The sequence below is a fragment of the Dipodomys merriami genome, unplaced genomic scaffold, assembly GCF_024711535.1.
Source record: "Dipodomys merriami isolate MVZ:Mamm:240054 unplaced genomic scaffold, mDipMer1.0.p SCAF_114, whole genome shotgun sequence".
NCBI lineage: Eukaryota > Metazoa > Chordata > Mammalia > Rodentia > Heteromyidae > Dipodomys > Dipodomys merriami.
Window position 1 is genome coordinate 3,182,927 of NW_027202427.1, and position 20,665 is coordinate 3,203,591.

Consider the following 20,665-nt stretch of genomic DNA (forward strand, 5'->3'; position numbering starts at 1 on the left):
GTGAGGCTTGAACTCTGGGCCTGGGAGCTGTCCCTGAGCTCTTCAGCTCAAGGTGAGCGCTCTCCCGCTTGAGCCACAGCGCCACTTCCAGTTTTCAGAGTGATTTATTGGAGATAAGAGTCTCATGGACTTTCCTGCTTGGGCTGCCTTTGAACCTCGATCCTCAGATCTCAGCCTCCTGAGTAGCTAGGATTACAGGTGTGAGCCACCGGCAATCGGCTTCAATCCTACTTTAATGAGAAGCTTGTCTTGGCTGGCAGGGACCCAAAGCGCAGAATGTCATGGCTGACACACAACCCTCTCCCAGTTCCCCTCCCTGTCCCCACAGCAGAGGGACAAGGAGACACTCCCGCTGGCTCTCAGACCTTCTGTTGGGAAGTTATGGGGTGTCCAGAGTCATGTTCACCTCTGACCTCCTAGGGGTCAGAGCGGTGCACCCCTGCCCAGCCTGGAGGAGGAGCCCACATGGCATTACCTGCGCCTGAACCCCCTGTGCTCCTGAGGACTCCCCTGGGCCCTAGGAATTGAAGTTCCTCATGGAAGAGACAGGGGGCAGCAGGCTGAGTCAGCCAGCCTGACGGGGGGGGGGGGGGCGGGGGGGGCCTGTGCGAGGGAGGAGGCCCGGAGCAGCCCCGCCCAGCTCTGGACCTGCAGCCAGTGGGAGTCCCAAGGAACCCAAGAGGACAAGAACTCTAGGACACACACATACCCAGGCCCCCGAGACCAGCCCGGGAGGGGCGCAGCCCCCACAGGCCTCGGTCCACATGTGCACCCATGTGCTTGTGCTGGGTAGCTAGGGTGGGTGTTGGGGCCGGGGAGAAGGGACAGGCATCCCCTAGGTGGCTGGCTTCCCTTCCCCGTTTACAAAGCTGGCTGGAGAACTTGCTGGAAGCCTGCATTTAGGGGCCTCCACCAGGCTGGTAGTCAATACTTCAGGAGCTGGGCTGCATCACAAAGCCAAGGGGCCACCTCTTAAGCATGGCAGGCACTCTGGGATTTGGGGGATGGGCCCGGGGGGCTGAGAGGAGGGGAAGCGCAGCCACGGGCGGAGGCGCGGCCAGGGAACTCAGGCTTGTGTGTGAGGTGCATTCCTGAGCTCCAAAGGCAGAAACAAAAGTGTTCCCTTGTCTGCAGCTGAAGAGACAGCAATATTATGGTGTAACTAGGACCAGATGGGCTGCGGGAATTTCCAAAGGCCTTTTAGCATATTAGACAAAATAGCCTCTCAGATGCACGCCACCACCTCGTCTGGATGCCCGGGTATCGGTTACCAAGATGGCCGGCCTGGGCTGCGCACACTCACCAGAGAGCCGAGGAGGAGGTGCGCTCCTGGTGCCCCCAACAGGAGCCCCGGCACGCCCCTCTCTTCCCTAGGACTCCAAGGCCAGGCACACACCTGCAACCTCACACTCTCCGAGTTAGGACAGAGCTGGCAAGTTCCAGAAGCTACCCAGCCAGAATGGCTCACCTCCTGGTAGGAGGGAGTCCAGCACCAGCCCGCCCCCAAGCACCGGCCGGCGGGGTGCCAGGCTCTGAGGAGCCCAACCTCTACCTCCCTGGCCAGAAGACCCTGCAAAACACACCATTCCACCTCGTCTGCAGAGCACAGCCACACAAGGATGAGGCCACGCCATCCACCACAGGGCCGAGGGGCTGGGAGGCCGCAGGCAGGATGGCAGCACAGTGCGCGCCTACGCAATGTCCCAGGGACCGCCGAGGCCCAGCACGGCCTCAAGCTCAGACCTCAGCTCTGGCGGCAGAGCTCCCGGCTACCCTGATCCGCCTGCTGCCCTCTGGGTCCCTGGTGCCTGTTTTTCTGGCTGGAGCGAGGAGAGAGGACTGAGCCCGGAGGGTACTTCCCACACTAGCCCACTCTGCCCAACCCCAGACCTGTTTCTGCGACTGCCACTCAGCCCCCGGTAGAGCACACGTCCCGCTGCCCCGCCGCGCTGCCAGGTGGCAGTGGCGCTCCTCTGCTCTGCCTCGCTGCCGTCAGGTGTGGGCGATGCCTCAGGCCCCTGAGTCATGAGTTCTGGACAGTGCAGGGCAGTCAGGGGTCCTGCCCAGGCTGAAGGAGGACTGGGGGCAGACTTCCCAGGTTGCAGGGCGTGCCGGGCACAGGCCCCGCCCTCCTGAAGGTGGGTCCTGCCTCCCAGCAGGCTCCTGGAAGCCCTCCTGGGCCATCAAGCAATTGGACTGCAAAGAGCCAGTGCAAAGGCCGGGCACCAGCAGGCCTCCTCCTCGCCCGCCCCGGCCGGCCCGGCCAGCCGCAGCCCCCACCCCCTCAGCCCCACGGCGCGAGGTAGAACAGGTGGTCTCCAGGACAGTTGGCTCCAGCCCTGCCTATGCCAATCCACAGGCCCCGCGCAGCTGCCCGCTCCGTTTTATTAAAAGCCATCACTTTGTACTTGGAAAATTGAAGCTGAAAGGCAGACGGCCCTCAGGAAGCTCAGTGTGTTTCCCAGCTGAACACCATTTCCAAGGCCCCAGCCTTTGTAGCCTCTACTCCTCTCCACCCACCCCCCCTTCCTCTCCCCTGCCCTCCCCCACCTGTCTCCCCTGCCCTCCACCTGCCCTGCCACCCCTGCCGGTCTCACCGCCGCCTCAGGGAGGGCTTGCAGGGGCCGCGCCTGGCACTGTCGGACACCACTGCCCATCGATCACCGGGCATGTCACCCCAGGTTTTCTCAATGTGTTGGTGAGGTACCTGGCAGACTCACCCCACGCTTTACTTCAGTACTTGACAAATGTCACTGTCACCCGATTTTAGAGAGGCGCAAACCAAGGCACAGGGAGGCAGTCACCCAGCTGGTGAGGGGTGGTGAGGCTGAGCTGTCGCCTCCCTGGCCATCAGGTGGCCGCCCCTCTGGGGTGGCGGGCATCCCCAGGCCGGGCCAACTGGGCTGAATGGATGCCACTCAAGGGCAGCCGCCTGGAGGTGGTCCTGGCCCTACCCCTAATGTGTGGCTACGGGCACCGAGCAGTCGGCCCAAATGGCTTCCTTCAGATCTGCCCAGGGGTCCCGCTAGGCCGGGAGAGCTTGGCCGGCTCCAGCCTTTGTTTCTGCCCTGGCGTCGGGTGGGGCATTCTTTCCTGTGTCTGCCCCCTCCTCCACTAGGACTCTGTAAAACTGCACTCCCTGGGGTCCCCGTGGGGGGTTCCCACAGCTGGGCACTGCGGCTTCCCGCTGGAAGCTCTACCAGGCCACATGGAGAGCAGAGCCCCAGCGCCAGGGCCTTCCCCCGGCCCCGCCAGCCTGCAGCCAGCTGTGCGGCTTGGTGCTTGGAGGCAGTGGCGGCGGGGCCTGGGCCCCTACCCCCTGGACAGCTGCCCCAAGTCAGGTCTTCTGCTCTGTGAATTTTAAACCTTTATTTCCTTTAGTTCTTGGAAGGCAGGGACTGGTCACTGTGAGAACACACAGCAGCCAGTCCAACCACGCTTTACGACGCTCTAGGGCAGAGACACCCCATGACAAGCTGTCCCGGCGGGGACCTCGAGTCCAACAGAGGACATGGCAAGGGGGTGGCGCTGTGCAGTGTTAGAGCCTCGGGTCTGGCCTAGTAGGTCAAGATTTGGGGTGACCTGTGACCCCTCCCACATAGGGGGCATGGGAAACACCATGGAAGCAGGGAAGCACCGGATGGTCACGAGTGTCTTGCGTGGGGCTGACTGAGGCTGACGCAGCCTGGCTGACTCGCTTCCTCCTCTCCTCCTCTCCCCTTTCGCCTCTGGTCGGGGTGGCAGTCACCAGCTAGGAGGGTGCACACTACCCCTGCTCAGTTTCCTGGAGGACCCCAATGTCTCCCTCAGAGCAGCACAGAGGGCAGATACGCCTGGGTCCATGGACAAGGAGCGGTGGGAACTGGGCACTCTGGGTGAGGCCGGTGGAGACCGCAGCCCCCAAGCCTGCCCCGCTTCTCCCCTCGCCTACCTGGCTAGCCCCAGACCCCAGGAAGTCCCTCCTGGGGCCACAGCATCTGCAGACCTCGCTGGGCAAGCAGCCCTCCCAGGACTTGAAGCTGCCAGGCCTCACTTCCTCTGCCTTCCCCATCTGGTCCCTGCAGGACCAGTGCCCTTTGGTGAGCCAAGAATTCTTCCCCTAAAACTGCCTCTAGGACCCAGCAGGGAGACTGGGGGTGGGGGGCGGGCAGGGGGTACGTGAGTGAGAATCCTCAGGACCCCATTCACGGCAAGCCCGGACTTTGCTTTATTGTGGGGAATCCCAGCTGTGAGAGCCCCCGAACTGCTTTCCAAAGGCCCCTACACCCACCCAGGGCACTTGCCTGCTGTCTGGGAGCCCAGGGCGGGCTGAGGCTGCGCCCCGCAGCTCTGGCTGGGCCTGCCCCTACTAGCCCTCGCGAGGAGGGAGGCCCCTTCCACACCAACAGAAAGTAAGAGATGGTCACTTCCTCCGCCTGACCAGTCACCATGACACCTCCGGGCCCTCCTTGTCCTTCTCCGGGCGTGCCCATCTGCCCACCACCCCATGAAGAGGCTTCCCTGGAACTGGCTCTGATTTCTGCCACGCCAAGCGGCCTAGAGAACCTGGGCAGCCCGGGGGAAATGGAGGAACGGCCAGGCCCGGCCCTTCTGCCCCTCTGGCTCACTGTGCTGCCTCCGCAGCCCCAGGAAGTTAGACGACATTAAGCAGTGAGGGCGGCTCGCGAGGGGCGCGGCGGGCAGGGAGAACTGAGCGGCGGCGTCAGGGCACAGTGCAGGGAAGCAGCGGCGTGTCTGAGCTCTGTGCTGAGACACTGGGAGACTCGGGCCCGATGAGGCCCAGGTCGTGCAGATTCAGGATGGAGTCGGCGATGATTCTGGCTGTGCGTTTCTGGTACCCGCCTGAAGTCACCATGAGGATAGGAATCTGGAGGCCTCGGACCACGCGGAACACCAGCTCATCCCTCTTCACAATGCCCTGTGCGGGATGGGGAGGGCAGGCTCAGACCCCGACTCACCAGTCCCTGTCCTCCCCAACACGTCCTCCCTCCCTCCCTGCGGCTGCTCCCTGCCTCCCACAGCATGCCTGGAGCCCAGGGATGTCCCCAGGGTTGGCATGCACCCCTGGGCTGATGGGAAGCCTCCCCCAATGGCTGCCTAAGAAGGGGGTGCTGGGACATACCCCTGGGCTGATGGACAGTCCCCCGAGGCGGTCCCCCTCGAGGATGTCGGTGCCAGCGTTGTACACCACCACATCGGGCAGGTGCTCCTGGAGCGCCTTCTCTACGTTCCTCCCCACTTTACTCAGGTACTCCTGGTCCTCCGTGCCCCACTCCAGCTCCACCTTCCTCCGGATGGCCTCTGGGAGGAAGACATAAATAGTCCAGTGTGTGGGGCGGGAAACAGGCTCAGGGCGGGAAATGCTGTGGGCCCTGTCACCATGCAGGACTGGAAATGGACCTGATTTTAGTTCACTGGGACCTTTCATTCCTCCAGCTGAGCCGAGAAAGCCGCAGCCGAGGAGCCACTCCCGGGGAGTGCCGAGAAGGGTGGGGGCTGGCTGGGGGCAGGGTGGCCTGCTGGGCACACAGCTCACCTTTGGCCAAGCGGTCCCCGGGGTAGATGTGGCGGTTGTAGACATCCATGATATACACGCGCCTGTCACCCATGAAGTCTCGCTCATGCCCGTTACCCTGTGGAAGGACATGACCGCCGCTATGGCAGGTACCGCGGGACCCTGTACCCCACACCTGAGGCGTCCCCAGCAGGAGCTGCACAACTGAGGTGTGACCTGGACACCTGGCCCCAGGGCCTCTGGCAGCCCTGTCACAAGCACAAAGAGAACCCTCCATGGAAACTGAGGTAGGAACCCCAGCCTTGCCACCCTCGGCCTACAGTGGAATCAGGTGGGCCAGGAATGAGGATGCAAACTGTGCAGGCCCATGTGTGAGTGAGCGTGACTCTATGGATGGCTGTGCGTATGTGTGATGGTACATTGTGTACATGTGTTGTGTTGTGGCTGTATGGGTGTGCATGTGAGTGTGTATACATGTGACTGTGACTACGTATATACGTGTAACTGTGACTACAAGTGTACATGTAGCTGTAGAACTATGGTACTGTGTATGTGTATATGTGTGAGTGTGGCTTGTGTGTACGTGTGACTGTGCAACTATGTGATTGTGTATGTGTACATGTAAGTATGTGTACATGCGACTATACAACTGATTGTGTGTCTGTGTGTGTACATGTGAGTGTGTTCATGTGATGGTGTGTATACATGTATGTGTACATGTGACTTGAGATTGTGTATGACTGTGCACATATACATGTGTGTTCATGTGGCTATGTGATTATACATGTATGTATGCATGTGAGTACGTGTTTGTGTGACTGTATGTACATGTGACTGAGATTGTGACTGTGTATGTGTACATGTGTGTTTGTGTGACTGTGTGACTGTGTATGTGTACATGTGGGTGCATGTTCGTGTGGTTGTGTGACTGTGTACACGTGACTGAGATTGTATGTGACTCTGTATGTGTACATGTGAGTGTGTTCATGTGACTGTATGACTGTGACTGTGTATGTATGTATATGAGTGCGTGTTCATGTGACTGTGACTGTGTACATGTGACTGTGTGTTCATGTGACTGTATGACTGTGACTGTGTATGTATGTGTACATGTGAATATGTGTTCATATGACTTGTGTGACTGTATGTGTACATGTGAGTGTGTGTACATGTGACTGTGTGTGGTTGTGTATGTGTACATGTGTGTGTTCACATGAATTGTGTGGGTGTGTATGTGCACGTGTGTGTATTCATGCGACTGTGTGTGACTGTATGTGTGTGCATAGAACTGTGTAACTGTGACTGTGTGTGTTCAGAGTCCCTGGTGCCATGAATTCTGGTGGCCTCCGGGGCCCCAGGACCCAAGGCTGTGCCTGGGGCTGGTCCACAGCCTCTCAAGCTCAGGGCAGGAGGCAGGCACTGAGCCTCACAGCAGAGGACGCAGCACAACCGGACTGGGCTTTAGGAAGAGGCACCACCACTGTTGGGTCAGATAGGAGGGAGGATCCCGCGGTTCAAGAGGGAGGAGGAGGCCCTTCCCCACGGCTGGATGCAGGGCTCACTTCCAGCTTGAGTAAAGGAGGAACGGAGGGCGGCAGGAGTCCCGTGTGAGGGGAGCCGATGGTGGGGTGGGGGACAGGCTCCTGGGACACTCACCTGATGTGCATCCAGGTCAATGATGGTGGCCTTGGAGATGCCCTCCACCCGTTCAAACAGAAACTGCCGGGGAAGAGAAGAGGCATGAGGATTCCACAGACAGCGAGAGGCAGGGGATGCATGGCCTCGGTGTGCAGGCCAGCAGGTAGACACCGCTTGCCTAGGTGTGTGCAGCCCGTAGTGAGAGGGCTCCGGAGGAGGCAGACCCTGGGCTCCCCAGATGCCCTGGGACATGAGGGGAACCCCCACAGCCCTGCAACTTCATCCCCCAAATTCTGCCTCTTCCTCCAAAGACAAAGGCCAGTGCCCCTCCTCCAGGAAGCCTCCCTCCCTCCTCTGCCCTGCCAAGGCCTCCTGCTCTACCATCAGCCCCAATGCCAGGTCTGTTGGCCCCCCGGCTCCTGAAAGCCCTGTGTGGACGGGGGCCGTGTTGGCCTACACCATGCGCAGCACGGGGTTAGTCATGGAGTACGGGACTGGTGCTGGGGGTCATGGTTTTAGCTTGTGACCACTCTACCCTGAGCCCCGCTTCCTTCCTCTGGGGCCCCGGGGAGGGCTCTCGGGAGCCCAGACACACCTTGATGGCAAGCGTGATGTCAGCATAGGCACAGAAGCCGCCGCCGCGGTCGCTGGAGCAGTGGTGGAAGCCGCCCCCTGTGGAGGGCGGGTGGCGGCACTGTCTGGCTGGGTCTAGGCACCCCCTGCCCATCCTCCCCGTCCTCCCCTTCCAGCTTCCAGGCTGCACCTGGGCATGCCACACGGGCCACAAGGCAGCTCTCTGCCACAGCCACCAGTGCAGAGCAAGGCCAGCTCTCGGGGAGACCCGGGCACGCCGACCACAAGTGTCCACTCACAACCACTCCCCGCACAGGGAGCTCGCAATCCCCACAGCAGAGAGCCGCTCCTGTCCCCACCTAGCTGGGCCGGCCCTGTGGTCACCATTGGGAAGCAGGTGGTCCAGAGCCAGTTTGCCTTGGGCCCTGGTTCTGCTAGGGGAGGCTGGGGAGGCTGAGGAAGCTGGGGAGGCTGGGAGGGTGGGCTCGGTTGGCCATGGCTGCCCAAGGCAAAGGGGATGACTTGTCTTCCTTCAAACCTGAGACTCAGCCTGGAGCCTTGGAGCCCACGAGCCTGGCAGCCCCACCGGCCAGCAAGAGTGCACACAAGGGACAAGTCTCCACCCACAGACAGGAACTTGCAGAAAAGGGACAAGGAACGGGTCTCCACCCCCAGGCCACAGGCCCCTGGGCTTGGGCTCGGCTCAGGCCTCCCTATAGCCAGAAGGGGATGAAGTCACCAACAGCCCCAGTCACCCCTGCGCAGACTCAGACACAGAAGGGATCAGTAGCTTGCCCAGGGCCACACAGCCAGGTGATGGCAGACCCAGGACGGCTAAGGTCCTGCCTCTTAACTTCAACCAGGCCACAACACTTCCCAGGGCATAGGCCCCAGGCCCCTTGCTGTGGACACAGACATGAATCACTCCTTGGTTCAACCGAGTATCAGCACTCCACCCTGGGCCAGACCTAACTGGATCCCTGGGGATGCCAAGCAGCAGGAGAACCGGGCTGGCCGTGCAAGCTCATGGAAGAGCCAGGAGCTCGAGGTTCTGGGGCGACTCAGGGCTCCGGGGAAGGGAGGGAGTAGCTCCAGAGCTCTGTGTAGTTCCTCCTTGGTGAGATGGCCTGATGACACCTATGCAGCTCAAACCAGAGGCTGGGAGGGAAGGGGCTGTGCACCTGTGACACGCCGTGCTCCGTGAGGGGCAGTGATGGGGACTCCGGTGTGTGCAGCCCTCCCAGGACCCACCCTGAGGGATTGGATTATAAGGAGTCTCCCTTAGGACCTGAGAAGGTGGTATTGATGCTGTATGCTGACCTGGGCCCCAGGATGCAGATGAAGTCTTCCAGGAGAGCCCCACAAAGGTGGGAATCGCTCCACACAGAGGAGGGCAGACTTACTGGGAAGGGGCAGGGGAGTCACTGGGTGTGTGTAAAAGGCTGGGCCGGGAGTTGTATACAAGGTCCCACATTGGACAGAGGCACAGGAGGCTGCAGGTCCACCTGAGGAGGCTGCAGGGCTCGGGGTCCTTTTGGCCCTTCCTTCCCCCAGACCCATTTCAAGCCAGCCAGCGGTGCGCAGGCCCAAGCACTCACCTACGTTGATGGCCCAGCCTCGCTCCACAGCCAGCTTCCCTGCCTTGGAGACAAGCAGAGGGTGAGGGCAGGCGACCAGTCCCTTCTCTCACCCACTGATCCCTCCCCTGGCCAGCTCTGGGGTGGGAAGAAGCTGCAGCGAGGTACCGGGGCCCCTCACCCACCAGCACGGTTGGTCAGTCTAGCAAAGTCAGCACCAGACCGGCTGGCACAGGAGGCACACAGCTAAAGGCCCTATGTGACTCGCAAGAAGTGGAAGAAACTCATCCCAGTGAACTGAGGACTTTAAGGTGGCTTTTGTGGGGGGTGGAGGGGAGAGCATGTTTTATTGTGGAAATATGGTAGACCTGTTGTTGTAATCCTGCAGGAATACATAATTTAGGACGAGTGGATCAAAGATACTGCTTTCACAGTTGGTGAAATGTCCCTCGGTTTGGCTTGGTTTGCCATTTACACTAGAGCCCCAGGGGTAGAATATACCCTGTGGTGGTGGGGATTGTGGAGATGGGCCTTATATGCCAGCAAATACGGTAATGGGGGGGGAGGGCAGGAACGGGGGAGGGGGTAGGGACGGCTGGGGGGGGGAGGGGGGGAGATCCAATTCCCCAGACAGAAAGCTTTTCGCAGAAAGGGTCCTTGTTGCTGGGTCTGGGGGAATAGCTGGGATTTTGCTCAACTACTAGATGGAGGAGGAAGGACAGGCAGGGAAAGGCGGGGGCGGAGGGGGGGTGGAGAAGGGGGCAGGGAATGTGAGGGGAGGGAGCTGTGTCCGCCCCTCCCCCACCTACCATTATGGTTCCTCCTGTCTGGGTCCGCAGGGGTCTCAGCACCTTCCTCTGCACGAGGAAGTTGGGAAGGAAGATGACAGGGGGGATCTCAGTGATGGTGGCAACCGCAAAGGACCACTGTGGAAAGAAATGGAAATCAGCCCCTGCCCGGCCCGGGGATGCTCTCCAGTTGCCCTGGGACATACTTCTTTGGTTAGAAATGAGAGCCAAGCCATCCCCACACCACTGGGCTGGCCAAGCTTTGGGCTCTGGGTGCAAAGAAAAGCAGTCCACATTTCTCAGAGCAAGGTCCAAATTCCCCAGCACTGGGAAGCACTTGGAAGCGCGCGGCTGCCCTCTTGTGCCCAGAACAAGGACAGCAGAGAGCTGCCAGGATGTCTGAGGAGGACGAGTTCAGCTGACCCCTAGTAAAGAAAAGGCTACTGGGGCCTGGAAGGGAGGGCCTTTCCATCTCCTTCCTCCGGCCACAGTCTTTGCCCCAGCTGCTGAGGGTCTACGGAACAGCCAGACACACGTGCTCCAAGGCCAGGGGCAGGGCGTGCCCCCGACCTCCAGACCACAGTACTGTGGTCTGTCAGGCAGCCTGACAGCCCCCAGCAGACGCCATCATCTGCCCAGCTGGGGACGCACAGGGCTCTCCTGCTCTCCAGCAGCCCCAGGAGGAGCAGACAGAGCCTGGCTGATGTCTGGAGATACTTGCTGTAAACACTTTGTCAGGGCCTAGCAGCGTGAACAAGCCCTGATGTGGGCATGGGAAGAAATATGACTGAGAAGCAGGGCATGTGTGAGGAGGGAGATAGACAGACAGACAGGCCTCGTGGAAGAGGCGCCCCCTGCAGGTGAACAGTGAACAAGAGTCACGGTGGAAAGGCAACTTGGGGCAGAGGTGCAAGGCCAGAATGAAGAGAAGTAGGCAGAACTAGGACCAGTCATGTGAGCTTCTAGGTCATACAGAGCAGTAGAGAGCCATATCTAGTGCTGTCCCAGACTGCTTTAGTATCTCCAGGGACAGGAAAAAAAATAAGCCAGGAGCCAGTGGCTCACACCTGTAATCCTAGCTACTTAAAATCTCAGTGTCCTGGTTCAAAGCTAGCCCAGGCCAGAGAGCCCATGAGTCTCTATCTTCAATTAGCCACCAGAAAGCCAGAAGTGGCACTGTGGTTCAAAATGGAAGTAGTCCTCCTGGGATTTGTGGGCTCCTAAGTGCCCAGCGTCCTCCGCAGCCTGTTATCACAGTCACCCAGCTCCCAACCTGTGGCCCTGCTCCTTGCATTATGGTGTATCCAGTGTCACCTAAGAATGTGTGAAGAAAGCAGACCCTCAAAGCCCGCCCTGGACATCAGGCCTCAGGAACAAGTGGGCCCAGAAGCCCGTTGGGCTGTAACAAGCTGTCCAGTGATTCTGATGCTGGCTCCACTTGACATGTCTCTGCTCTGAGAAACGAGCCATAACACAGGGCTGAATGAAGAGTGAGGTGCCCCCACAGCCACCAAGAGCCAGCCTCTCCACTACAAAGCTCCACACCAAGCAGCCTCTGTGGGTGCCACAAACTGCAGGACCCACTTGGGACCTACTGTCCTAACCATTCAGGTCCAAAAGTACTCACAAGAGTGCACACTGGGTCACCTGACTCCCTCAGGTAGACCCCGGGCCCACAGAGGTTCAAAACAAGAAATGCTCTAGGGGAAGGGATGGGCTGCAAATCCACTCAGAGTGCCCCCAACTTGGGTGAGTCCCTTCCACCAGTGAAACAGCACACAAAAGGAGAGAAGGGCCGGAAGGGAACACAGGAACATGCCTCAGCAAGTGCAGAGAAAGTCTGGCAAAAATCCAACCCTTTTCCAGCATAAAAACCACTACACACACTTGGAGAAGAAAACTCTCCCAGTATGGCGAAGGGCATTTATTAAAAACAAACCAACTACCCACAGTGATAATAGTAAGGCTAAAAGCTTCCCACAAAGTCTCCTGCTTTGCCATCTCTACTCAACACAGTCTGGAGTTCCAGCAGATTGACTGCGCAAGAGAAATCGATCAATCATCCATCAATCAGCAGTATCTGTACTGTAAAGGAAGAGGTAAAACGGTCTCTACTCACCAGTAGTGTGATGTTATACATGGAAGACCCTAAGGAACGTGCACACAAGAACTATTAAAGCTAGAAAAATACATTTAGCAAAGTTGTAGGATATAGAATCCACATCCAGAAACAAGCTACATTCCTAGGCACTAGAAAGGAAACTAAGACAATTCCATTCATAATAGCACCAAAAGGAATAAAAATGTCTCAACAGAATGTAAACAAAAAGTGCAAGACTTAACTGCAGGAAACTACCACATCGCTGAGAGAAATTAAGAAGGCCTAACTAACCTGGAAATAGTCCACAATTATGCACGTGAAGACCAAGTTTCATTAAGATGGCAGAACTCCTAGAGACCTATATAGACTTACAGCTTTTACAAAACATCAAGGAGTTGGTCCTATGATTCACAAGAATCTTAAGGGACCCTAAATGGTCAAAACAATCTTGAAAAAAGAAGAAAACTAGAGGATTACAATTCCACATTTTACCCCTACTACAAAGCTGCAGTCACCAAAATAGTATGGTACTGGCATAATAGATATACAGATCAAATGAAAATCCAGAAATAGTCAGGAGGGATAAAACTGGGAGAAAATGAGGGAAGGGGTAATATTGTTCAGGAGGCTGAGATCTGAGGATCGCGGTTCAAAGCCAGCCCGGGCAAGAGAGACCATGAGACTCTTATCTCCAATAAACCACCAGAAAACCGGAAGTGGCGCTGTAGCTCAAGTGGTAGAGCACTCGCCTTGAGCTGAAGAGCTGAGGGACAGCACCCAAGCCCAGAGTTCAAGCCCCACGACCGACCAAAAAAAAAAAAAAAAGAAAGAAAAAGAAATGTAAGCTTGGTACCAGTGGCTCATGCCTGGAATCCTAGCTACTCAGAAGGCTGAGATCTGAGGATCGAGGTTCAAAGCCAGCGAGGCAGGAAAGTCTATGAGACTCTTATCTCCAATGAACCACCAGAAAACTGGAAGTGGCATGGTGGCTCAAATGGTAGAGCACTTGCCTTGAGCTGAAGAGCTAAGGGACAGCGCCCAGGCCCAGAGTTCAAGCCCCATGACTGACAAAAAAGAAAGAGAGAGAGAGGGAGGGAGAGAAGGGAGAGAGAGAGAGAGAGAGAGAGAGAGAGAGAGAGAAGCTGGGTGCCCGTGGCTCACGCCTGTAATCCTAGCTACTCAGGAAGCTGAGATCTGAGGATCATGGTTTAAAGCCAGCCAGGGCAGGAAAGTCCGTGAAACTCTTATCTCCAATAAACTACTAGAAAACCCAAGTGGCGCTGTAGCTCAAGTGGTAGAGAGCTTGCCTTGATCTGAAAAGTGCAGGGACAGTGTTCAGGCCCAGAGTTCAAGCCCAATGACTGACAAAAAAGAAAAAGGAAGGAAGGAGAGAGAGAGAGAGAGAGAGAGAGAGAGAGAGAGAGAGAGAGAGAGAGAGAGGGAGAAAGAAAGAAAGAAAGAGAGAGAGAGAGGGAGAAAGAAAGAAAGAAAGAAGGAAGGAACAAACGAACGAACGAACGAACGAACTAGCTGGGTACCGGTGGCTCACACCTGTAATCTTAGCTACTCAGGAGGATCGCAGTTCAAAGTCAGCCCAGGCAGAAAAGTCCCAATGAGATTCTTATCTCCAATTAACCACTCAAAAACCAGATGTGGAGCTGTGGCTCAAAGTAGTAGAGTGCTAACCTTGAGCAAAAGAGCTCAGGGACAGAGCCCAGGCCCTGAGTTCAAGCTCTAGACCAACATCAAAAGAAAAAAAGTACTCATTACCTTGACATAACCCCTCTGCACATCACCTTTTATTGAAAAGAAAGTCCAGAAATAAGTCCATATTTTTGTCCAATTGTATTTCCTACAAAGTTTCCAAGAACATCCACTGAAGAAAACTCAGTCTTTAATAAATGGTGTTGTGGGAACTGAATGTCCACAATCATAAAGGGGAGGGGGAGGAGGGAAGAAGGGAAGGAAGAAAACAGGGAGGGGAGAAGAAATTGGACTTTAATTTCATACCATATTCAAAAATTAACTTGAAAAGTTATCGAGACCTGGCTCAAGGGGCAGAACACCAGCTTTGAGCAAAAAGGCCAATGAGAGATTGAGGCCCCGAGTTCAAGCCTCAGTACCAACACACACATAAAAAAATAAATGATGGAGCCTGGCTGGGCGTCAGTGGCTCACATCTGTGAGCTAGGCCTGCCGAGCCGGGCCGTGTCATCAGGGGCTGGGCATGGATACTCTGATGTCCTCTGCGCCCCCACGGCACTGGATAGAGTGCCGTGCTCACTGGGTCCCCTCTGACAGACGTGCCATGAGCCGCACGCAGTGTGCAGGGACGAGCTCTTGGGTGCTGCACACACTGCCCTGCTCCTGAGGGCAGATTTTCCCTGGAATCAGCAGAAGACAAGGACCCAGTGCTGGCCCAGCCCTGCTGCCCCCTCCACTGGGCCGTGCACATGGCATGTGCTCAATATGCTCATGTCCCTGCATTGATGTTACCTTGCAAACAACAGGTCACTATTCTGCCTTCAATGATCAATTGATCCATGGTAAAGGCCACATCAGTGCAGGGGCAGAGTGGAGAGAGGCAGGAGAGAGGGGGCCACTCTGAGCTGGAGCCCTAATGTCACACCTGAGCGTCAGGGACAGCTCCCACCCCACCTCCCTCTCTCCCCCCCCATCACCCTGTGACTGTCCATGGTACCCAGAACAAAATCCATACTCCTTCCACAGCCGGCAGGCCTGGAGTGTCACAGGAACGATCTTGTTCCTTTTGCGCTGGCTGCCATGGAGCTCGAAGGCACTCGTGGAGCCCTTTGAGCTGGCAGGTCTGGATTCTCCTGCCCTGGTCCTTGATTTTCTATTTGGGACACTACCTGTTAATGCTTTTGAAATTACTTTTCTTATTACAGAAGATGCTGCTCTCAGAATTGGGGGGGGGGGGCAGGGCAAGGCATGCAGCCTGCCCTGCAATTTCCCCTAAGGGCCTGTAAATTGGGGTGGTGCTAGAGCCTATCCCCTCATTCTTGCCTCATCCTGGCCTTACTCTGTTCTGCTCTGCCCTTGCCTGACTCAGAGCCCCGGGTCCCACACGCTCCTCACCCTCTGCAGTCAGGCAGCATGCCCTTCTGACCTGGCCCCCTGGGCTGTGGACTGTGACTGCGCATGCCCGGGCCCCAGGAAACCAGGGCAGCCAGCGCCGGGCTTTCTGCCAACGCCTCACACACCTCTGTCTCCTGGGAGCCAAGCTGCACCCTCCTCCTGGTAATCTTTCAGGAGCTCACAGCTCCATGTAGAACTGCCATAGCGCGGGACGGGAAGAGGAGGAGGAAGGGCAGTAGCTATGACTGAGCCCTGGAAGACTGGGTGGATGCTTTGGCAGCTTCCCCCAGGCCCGACCCACTGCCCAGGTGCCCTTGAGCAGGCTCAGCCTGGTTCTGGGCCATGGCTTTTCTTCCCACTGAGTGGAGGGCACTGTTCAACTCCAGCATCCACAGGGGCTCTGAGCCCACGGCAAGTCCAGCCAGGAAGCCTGGGGGCAGAGCACCTGTGGCACACCTGACGCCACCCCCACCAGCTCAGGCTGGCTGCTGAAGGTTCTGATACCCCTATGCCAGTTCCTGCCTCACCCACAGAAGGGTAAGTGAGTGTGGGCTCTGGTGGGAGTCAGTGGACACTCCCCCCTCCCAGAAAGAGAGTGCAGCCCAGTAGCTGAAGGCCCAGTTTGGGCTGCCGAGGGCTTGGAGAGTTTAGAGCTGCACCATGAAGGAATCAGGGAACGTCATCTAAGTGCCTGCATTTCACATTTCTCTCAGAAAGCTGGGTGGTCTGGTCATGTGGGGCCCACAGAGGAGCTTTGTGGCAGACACCCATATGGGGAGGATGGCAGTTCTGCCGTCCACCCCAGATACCTCCTGCCTGCTTTTTTATTCTCCCTGCCAGACCCTAGGGGGAGTTCCAAACCAGTCTTTAGCCCAACCATTTGCAACAAGTCTTTACAAGAAGACCTTGAACTTAAACTGAGCCCAATATAAAAATAGACCAAAGTGGTCATCCAGGCAGAGATCTGTGAGGCCTGTCCATAAAGCAGAGGTTGAAAATCACTGATGCAGAAGCCCCTAGTCTCTAGAGGGTTCTACTTCCACCGGTGGCCATCCTTGCTCTCATACACCCTGAGACAGGAGGTCATTATCCAGCATAGACTCCCATGCTGCCTGCCAGGCTCCCCTCCTCCCATCACCACCCTGTACCTTCAGTTCATTGAGATAGCGCCTTGTATGCACCACCAGCAGGTCCTCCTCCGACGCCTCCCGCGCCTCCACCAGCATGCTGTCCGCCAGGAGCTTCTCCTCTGGAACCACAAAGCAGGCTGCTGTTTCCTGCTGCTACTTCAAGCCCGCCCCCTTCCCCCTAGGCTGCAGGTACACCCTCAGCAGCCCCAGGCCCAGGGTGAGGTAGGCACTGCTGGCTTGCAGGCCTCCCACAACAGGCTGCCAGCCAGGCCAGTGTGGACGATGGCCAGACTCCCCGGCCCAGGACATTGCATACTGGACTCACAGCAACCCTTGTGTGTCCCAAAAGCTGCCCACAGCCACCGGGTGAGCTCGGGTATGAGTGGATGGCGTCCACAGGCAGGCGACACATGGTCACCACAGCACCCAAGGCCCCCAGCTATGTGGCCCCACCTCCCTTCCACCCTCATCCTCAGAAGACAGAAGGGAACATGGCCTCCTCTCAAGTGAGCCACACTCTTCCTCATACCTCTGCCTCCATCTGGAACCTTGGTGACCGCTGTACAGCCTGACCTACCCTTGCTCACCTCTCCTTATAAGCAAAGGACAGCAGCTGCCAGTCCGTGGCCAGTGGACATTAGGACAGCCAGGGCTGAACTACAAGAACCGGACCCCCGCCAGTGCTGGATTACTCTTGTTTTTATTGCATTTCTTTTGTTTTGTTTTGATCACGGCCTCTATTTAAAGCAAGTAAAACTGCCTTTCCCCACTCAGATGACACATTTCCTTTAAAAACCAATTTAAATTAGTTTTTAAATTAGAGGTAGAATCAGTAACAATATGCAGTGGGGGGGGGGGTGGCCAGGTCCCAAGGGAGACCGCAGCTTATGCTTGGAGGCCTGTGCTGTTTCCACGGCCCTCACAAATACCATTTTGCTAAAGAAGAAACTGAGGCCCAGCGCAGGCAGTGTCTCCCTTCCCCACGAGGCTAGACCAGAATGCTCTACATTCTCAACACATCGCAGCTCCAATGAGTCGTGATTAGAAATCAAGCCTGGTAGAAACCAACTGGTTGCAAATATTTTCCACATACAGACCAGGCAGGGCTCCCTTCCTATAACACCCCATGGTCTCCAGTGCTTCCTGTAGAGGGCTGGCTCCTCTCCTGGTACAGCACCCAAGGCCCCAGCCATGTGGCCCCACCTCCCTTCCACCCTCATCCCAGAAGACAGAAGGGAACAGAGACAACTGTTGTCTCCCAGGAGTGGAAGACACGGAATGCCACTGGGGGGCTGCTGGGAGATACAGGGGCTGAAGAAGGGCAAAGGACAGGGCAGAAGGCACACATTTAGGAACCGCAGGCGAGAGGCGGGATGATTCCCTCCATCATCACCTATTATCCATGTTCCCTATACTTCAGCTTTTCTTTATTTGAGTGTTCAGTTTGCTCACTACTGTAATCAGAAAACCAGTATCCCTTGCCATAAATAGAAGAACCAGAAATGAAAAATCCAATGGGAGCACAGTGTTACTAATCTCTGAGCTGATGGTATTTTTGCAAGATGGAGAGCCCACCACTTGCTCTAGATTTGTTTAGAAGGGAGATGGGCTTTGGTGTTAAAGGTGGGCTGGCGACACTTGCTCCACACTGTAGTCAGAAGGGGTGCTGCCAGACATACTTCCTGTTTTTCCCAAATTAGGGATCCTGATGCAAGGAAACTCCTCCCCAAATCAGACCACAGGTAAAATGATGCTTTCCTAATGGGGCCTCCACTGGAGTTGTGTCCAAACATGAGCCAGGAATCTTGGTCCCAGAGCTGACTTCCAGACCATAATCCTACATAGTAGTTGTGTGGCACTGTCCATATTCTAACTGTTCCAGCTCCAATTTCCTAAACAGCAAGGCTGAAGGGACACTGGATTCCTCCAAAGTTCAGCTTCCAAGTGTCCAGCTTTGTGTATGTGTGCCAGTAATGAAGCCTGAACTCAGGGCCTAAGTGCTGTCCCATAGCTTTTTTTTTTTCTTAAGGCTAGCATTCCACCTCTTGAGCCACAGCTCCACTTCTGGCTTTTACTGGTTAATTGGAGGTGAAAGTCTCACAGATTTTCCTGCCTGGGCTGGCTTTGAACTTTGATCTCAGCCCTGTGAGTATCTAAGATTACAGGCGTGAGCCACCTGTGCCCAGCCTCCTATGCTCAGCTTTAATGAGCTCCTCTTCTACTGGGGCAGAGGCACGGGACATGTCCACGGTGACAGGAACCAGTGGGAGGGTGAAACAAGACACAACATGCTTAGGACTCTACTGCAAAGATCTCGTTGACAGCAGGGGCAGAAGGCAGTGTGGGGTCTGCAGCTAGGGGTGAGGGTCCTGATGCTTCTCTTGAGATGTGTGGGGAGGACAGGTGGGCCCAAGGAAGCAGGGGGTGAGGAAGGGCTGGGGGTGGAGGGGCTTGGCATACCTTTTAGGAAATTGATCACCTTGCCCCATTTTCCAGCGTCGAAGGGGTGCAGCTTCTCCAGGCCCATGAAGGTGATGTTGTAGCGAGGCGAGTACACGATGGGCCAGCGCTTTTCTGACACATGCTGGTACAGCTGGGTCACGTGTGGCCTTCCGCATGCACAGGACAGACAGGAAAACCTCAGTGTGGCGCGAGGCATGCCCTCCCCTGGCCCCCACCTCCCACTCTGCCGCAGCAACAGGAATAAGAGCCGATTCTCACTGGGCCCCGACGGGCTGGCCCTGAGCCCAGCCCCTGGCCGGTCCTGCCCGCAGCGGCCGGGGAGACAGGCCCTCCACCCCCACCGGGGGCTGCTCAAGGACCCAAGGTCACACACAGGCCCGTGGAGAGGCCGCGGTGCGCTGCGGGGGGGGGGTCCTAGTCCCAAGGCCTCGGTGCCCCCTCTCCACACCAGAGCACCCGCTCCCCTGGGGGGGGGGCTGGGCCTCGGCTCCACCACGGACCGCGCACGGGCATCTGAGGAGAGGCGCGCAGACGGCGCAGGCCGCGTTCCCGGGGGCCTGGGCTCCGGCCGGGGGCCCCGCGTGACGGCCCCCGCGTGACGGCCCCACAGGGGCTGCTGGCGTCTCACCCTGAGGCCCGGCAGGGGAGCCCTGGGCCCCCCGCCCGAGGGGCCCGGCGCCGGTCCCCCGGTCCCCCCGCGTCGCCGAGCAGGCGCGCACGGCTGGCCCGGCGCCCGGGGCGGCCGACGGTGCGGGCCCGCGCGCCCGGGCTCGCCAGAGTAGGCCAGCACCTGTCGGGCCCGGGGGCCGCGCGCGCGCGCTCCGCCGCCCGCGGGGACCCCTGCGGCCCTCCCCGAGCCCCCGCCCCGCCGCACTCACATCCCGGGGCCGGCCCTCCCAGCGCTGGCCGAAGCTCGGCGACGCGAGGGGGGAGCGCGGGGCGGGCGGGCGGGCGTGGCCCGCCCGGGACACGCCCCCAGGCTGCCGCGGCGCCTCCGCTGGGGGCGGGGCCTCGGCAGGCTTGTCTCCTCCTGCCCCACGCCGCGGTGCGTCACAGACCCTAGAATCCCGAGCCCAGCTCGCCCGCCGAAAGAAGGCCACGCCCCCAGAGCTCGTCACGCGCAATGTCCCGCCTGCCTCAGACCAATACCCAATGGAATTCCACCTGGCTCAGAAGGCCACGCCTCTGGGTAGGCGGGCCACGTAGGGTTGCACTTCATTCGTCGCGGGAGGGGGTGGGACCTGCGGCGTCGCCCCGCCTCGGAGGCGTGGTCAGCGTGTCCCCTCCTCCCCCACGCTTCCAGCCTATTTTTCTTCTCCCGGAGGAGAGGAGCCGGGCGACGGGGGCGCCGCCGGCCCCGGGCTCGCGTGCGCCCTTGAGCAAGGCCCCGCGCTCTCTGGACCTTTGTTTCTACTAGACACGCGTGCGGTTGGTGGGGGCTACTCGTCTTCTGAGCTGCGGAGCCATGACCTCTCGCCTAGAGGTCGGCCGCGCGGCCCCCTTGCGCAGAGGGTCACCTTCCCAGCAGCCTCTGTGAGGCTGGGGGGGCAGGGTTACCCCCCCCCGTCCCGGGCCCACGCGCCAGCTGGGGGTGCTGCGGCTGGAACCGGGAGGAGGCCCCACAATAGGGCCCAGAGCTCGGGGACAGTGGCCCTCTGTTGGCCCAGCTGTCCCCGCCAGCAGACAGCAGCAGCTGGCCAGGGCCGGGCCCGGGTCCCCGGCGGGGCCTGTGCCAGGACCGCGTGGCCCCTGGGCAGGGGGGCTCCGGGCCGCCTCCCGAG

The 20,665-nt window shown here is 58.2% G+C and overlaps 1 protein-coding gene across 2 annotated transcripts; it reads right to left on the bottom strand.

Annotated features, from left to right (window-relative positions):
- Positions 1 to 3,352: 3,352 nt before the first annotated feature.
- On the bottom strand, positions 3,353 to 19,869 carry LOC138822739 (histone deacetylase 11). Of its 2 annotated transcripts, none has more exons than XM_070015658.1 (10): positions 19,763 to 19,869; positions 18,882 to 19,030; positions 16,440 to 16,540; positions 10,113 to 10,229; positions 9,325 to 9,367; positions 7,749 to 7,825; positions 7,172 to 7,234; positions 5,537 to 5,633; positions 5,123 to 5,301; positions 3,353 to 4,918 (listed from the first exon to the last, which is right to left on the bottom strand). In XM_070015658.1, coding segments are annotated over exons 1-10 (1,044 nt in total). In that variant the 5' UTR covers positions 19,765 to 19,869; the 3' UTR covers positions 3,353 to 4,702. The 2 variants fall into 2 exon arrangements, with proteins under 2 accessions (XP_069871759.1, XP_069871760.1); XM_070015659.1 differs by lacking the exon at positions 19,763 to 19,869 and adding an exon at positions 19,513 to 19,537.
- Between the last annotated feature and the right edge of the window lie 796 nt (positions 19,870 to 20,665).

What these genes read in the sequence shown, in the direction of transcription:
- LOC138822739 (XM_070015658.1), bottom strand. An exon ending in AGACAGGAGGAACCATAATG is followed by an intron (nt 9,368 to 10,112) that starts GTAGGTGGGGGA and finishes CTTGTCTCCAAG; the next exon opens with GCAGGGAAGCTGGCTGTGGA. An exon ending in ACATCACGCTTGCCATCAAG is followed by an intron (nt 7,235 to 7,748) that starts GTGTGTCTGGGC and finishes CTTCCCCGGCAG; the next exon opens with TTTCTGTTTGAACGGGTGGA.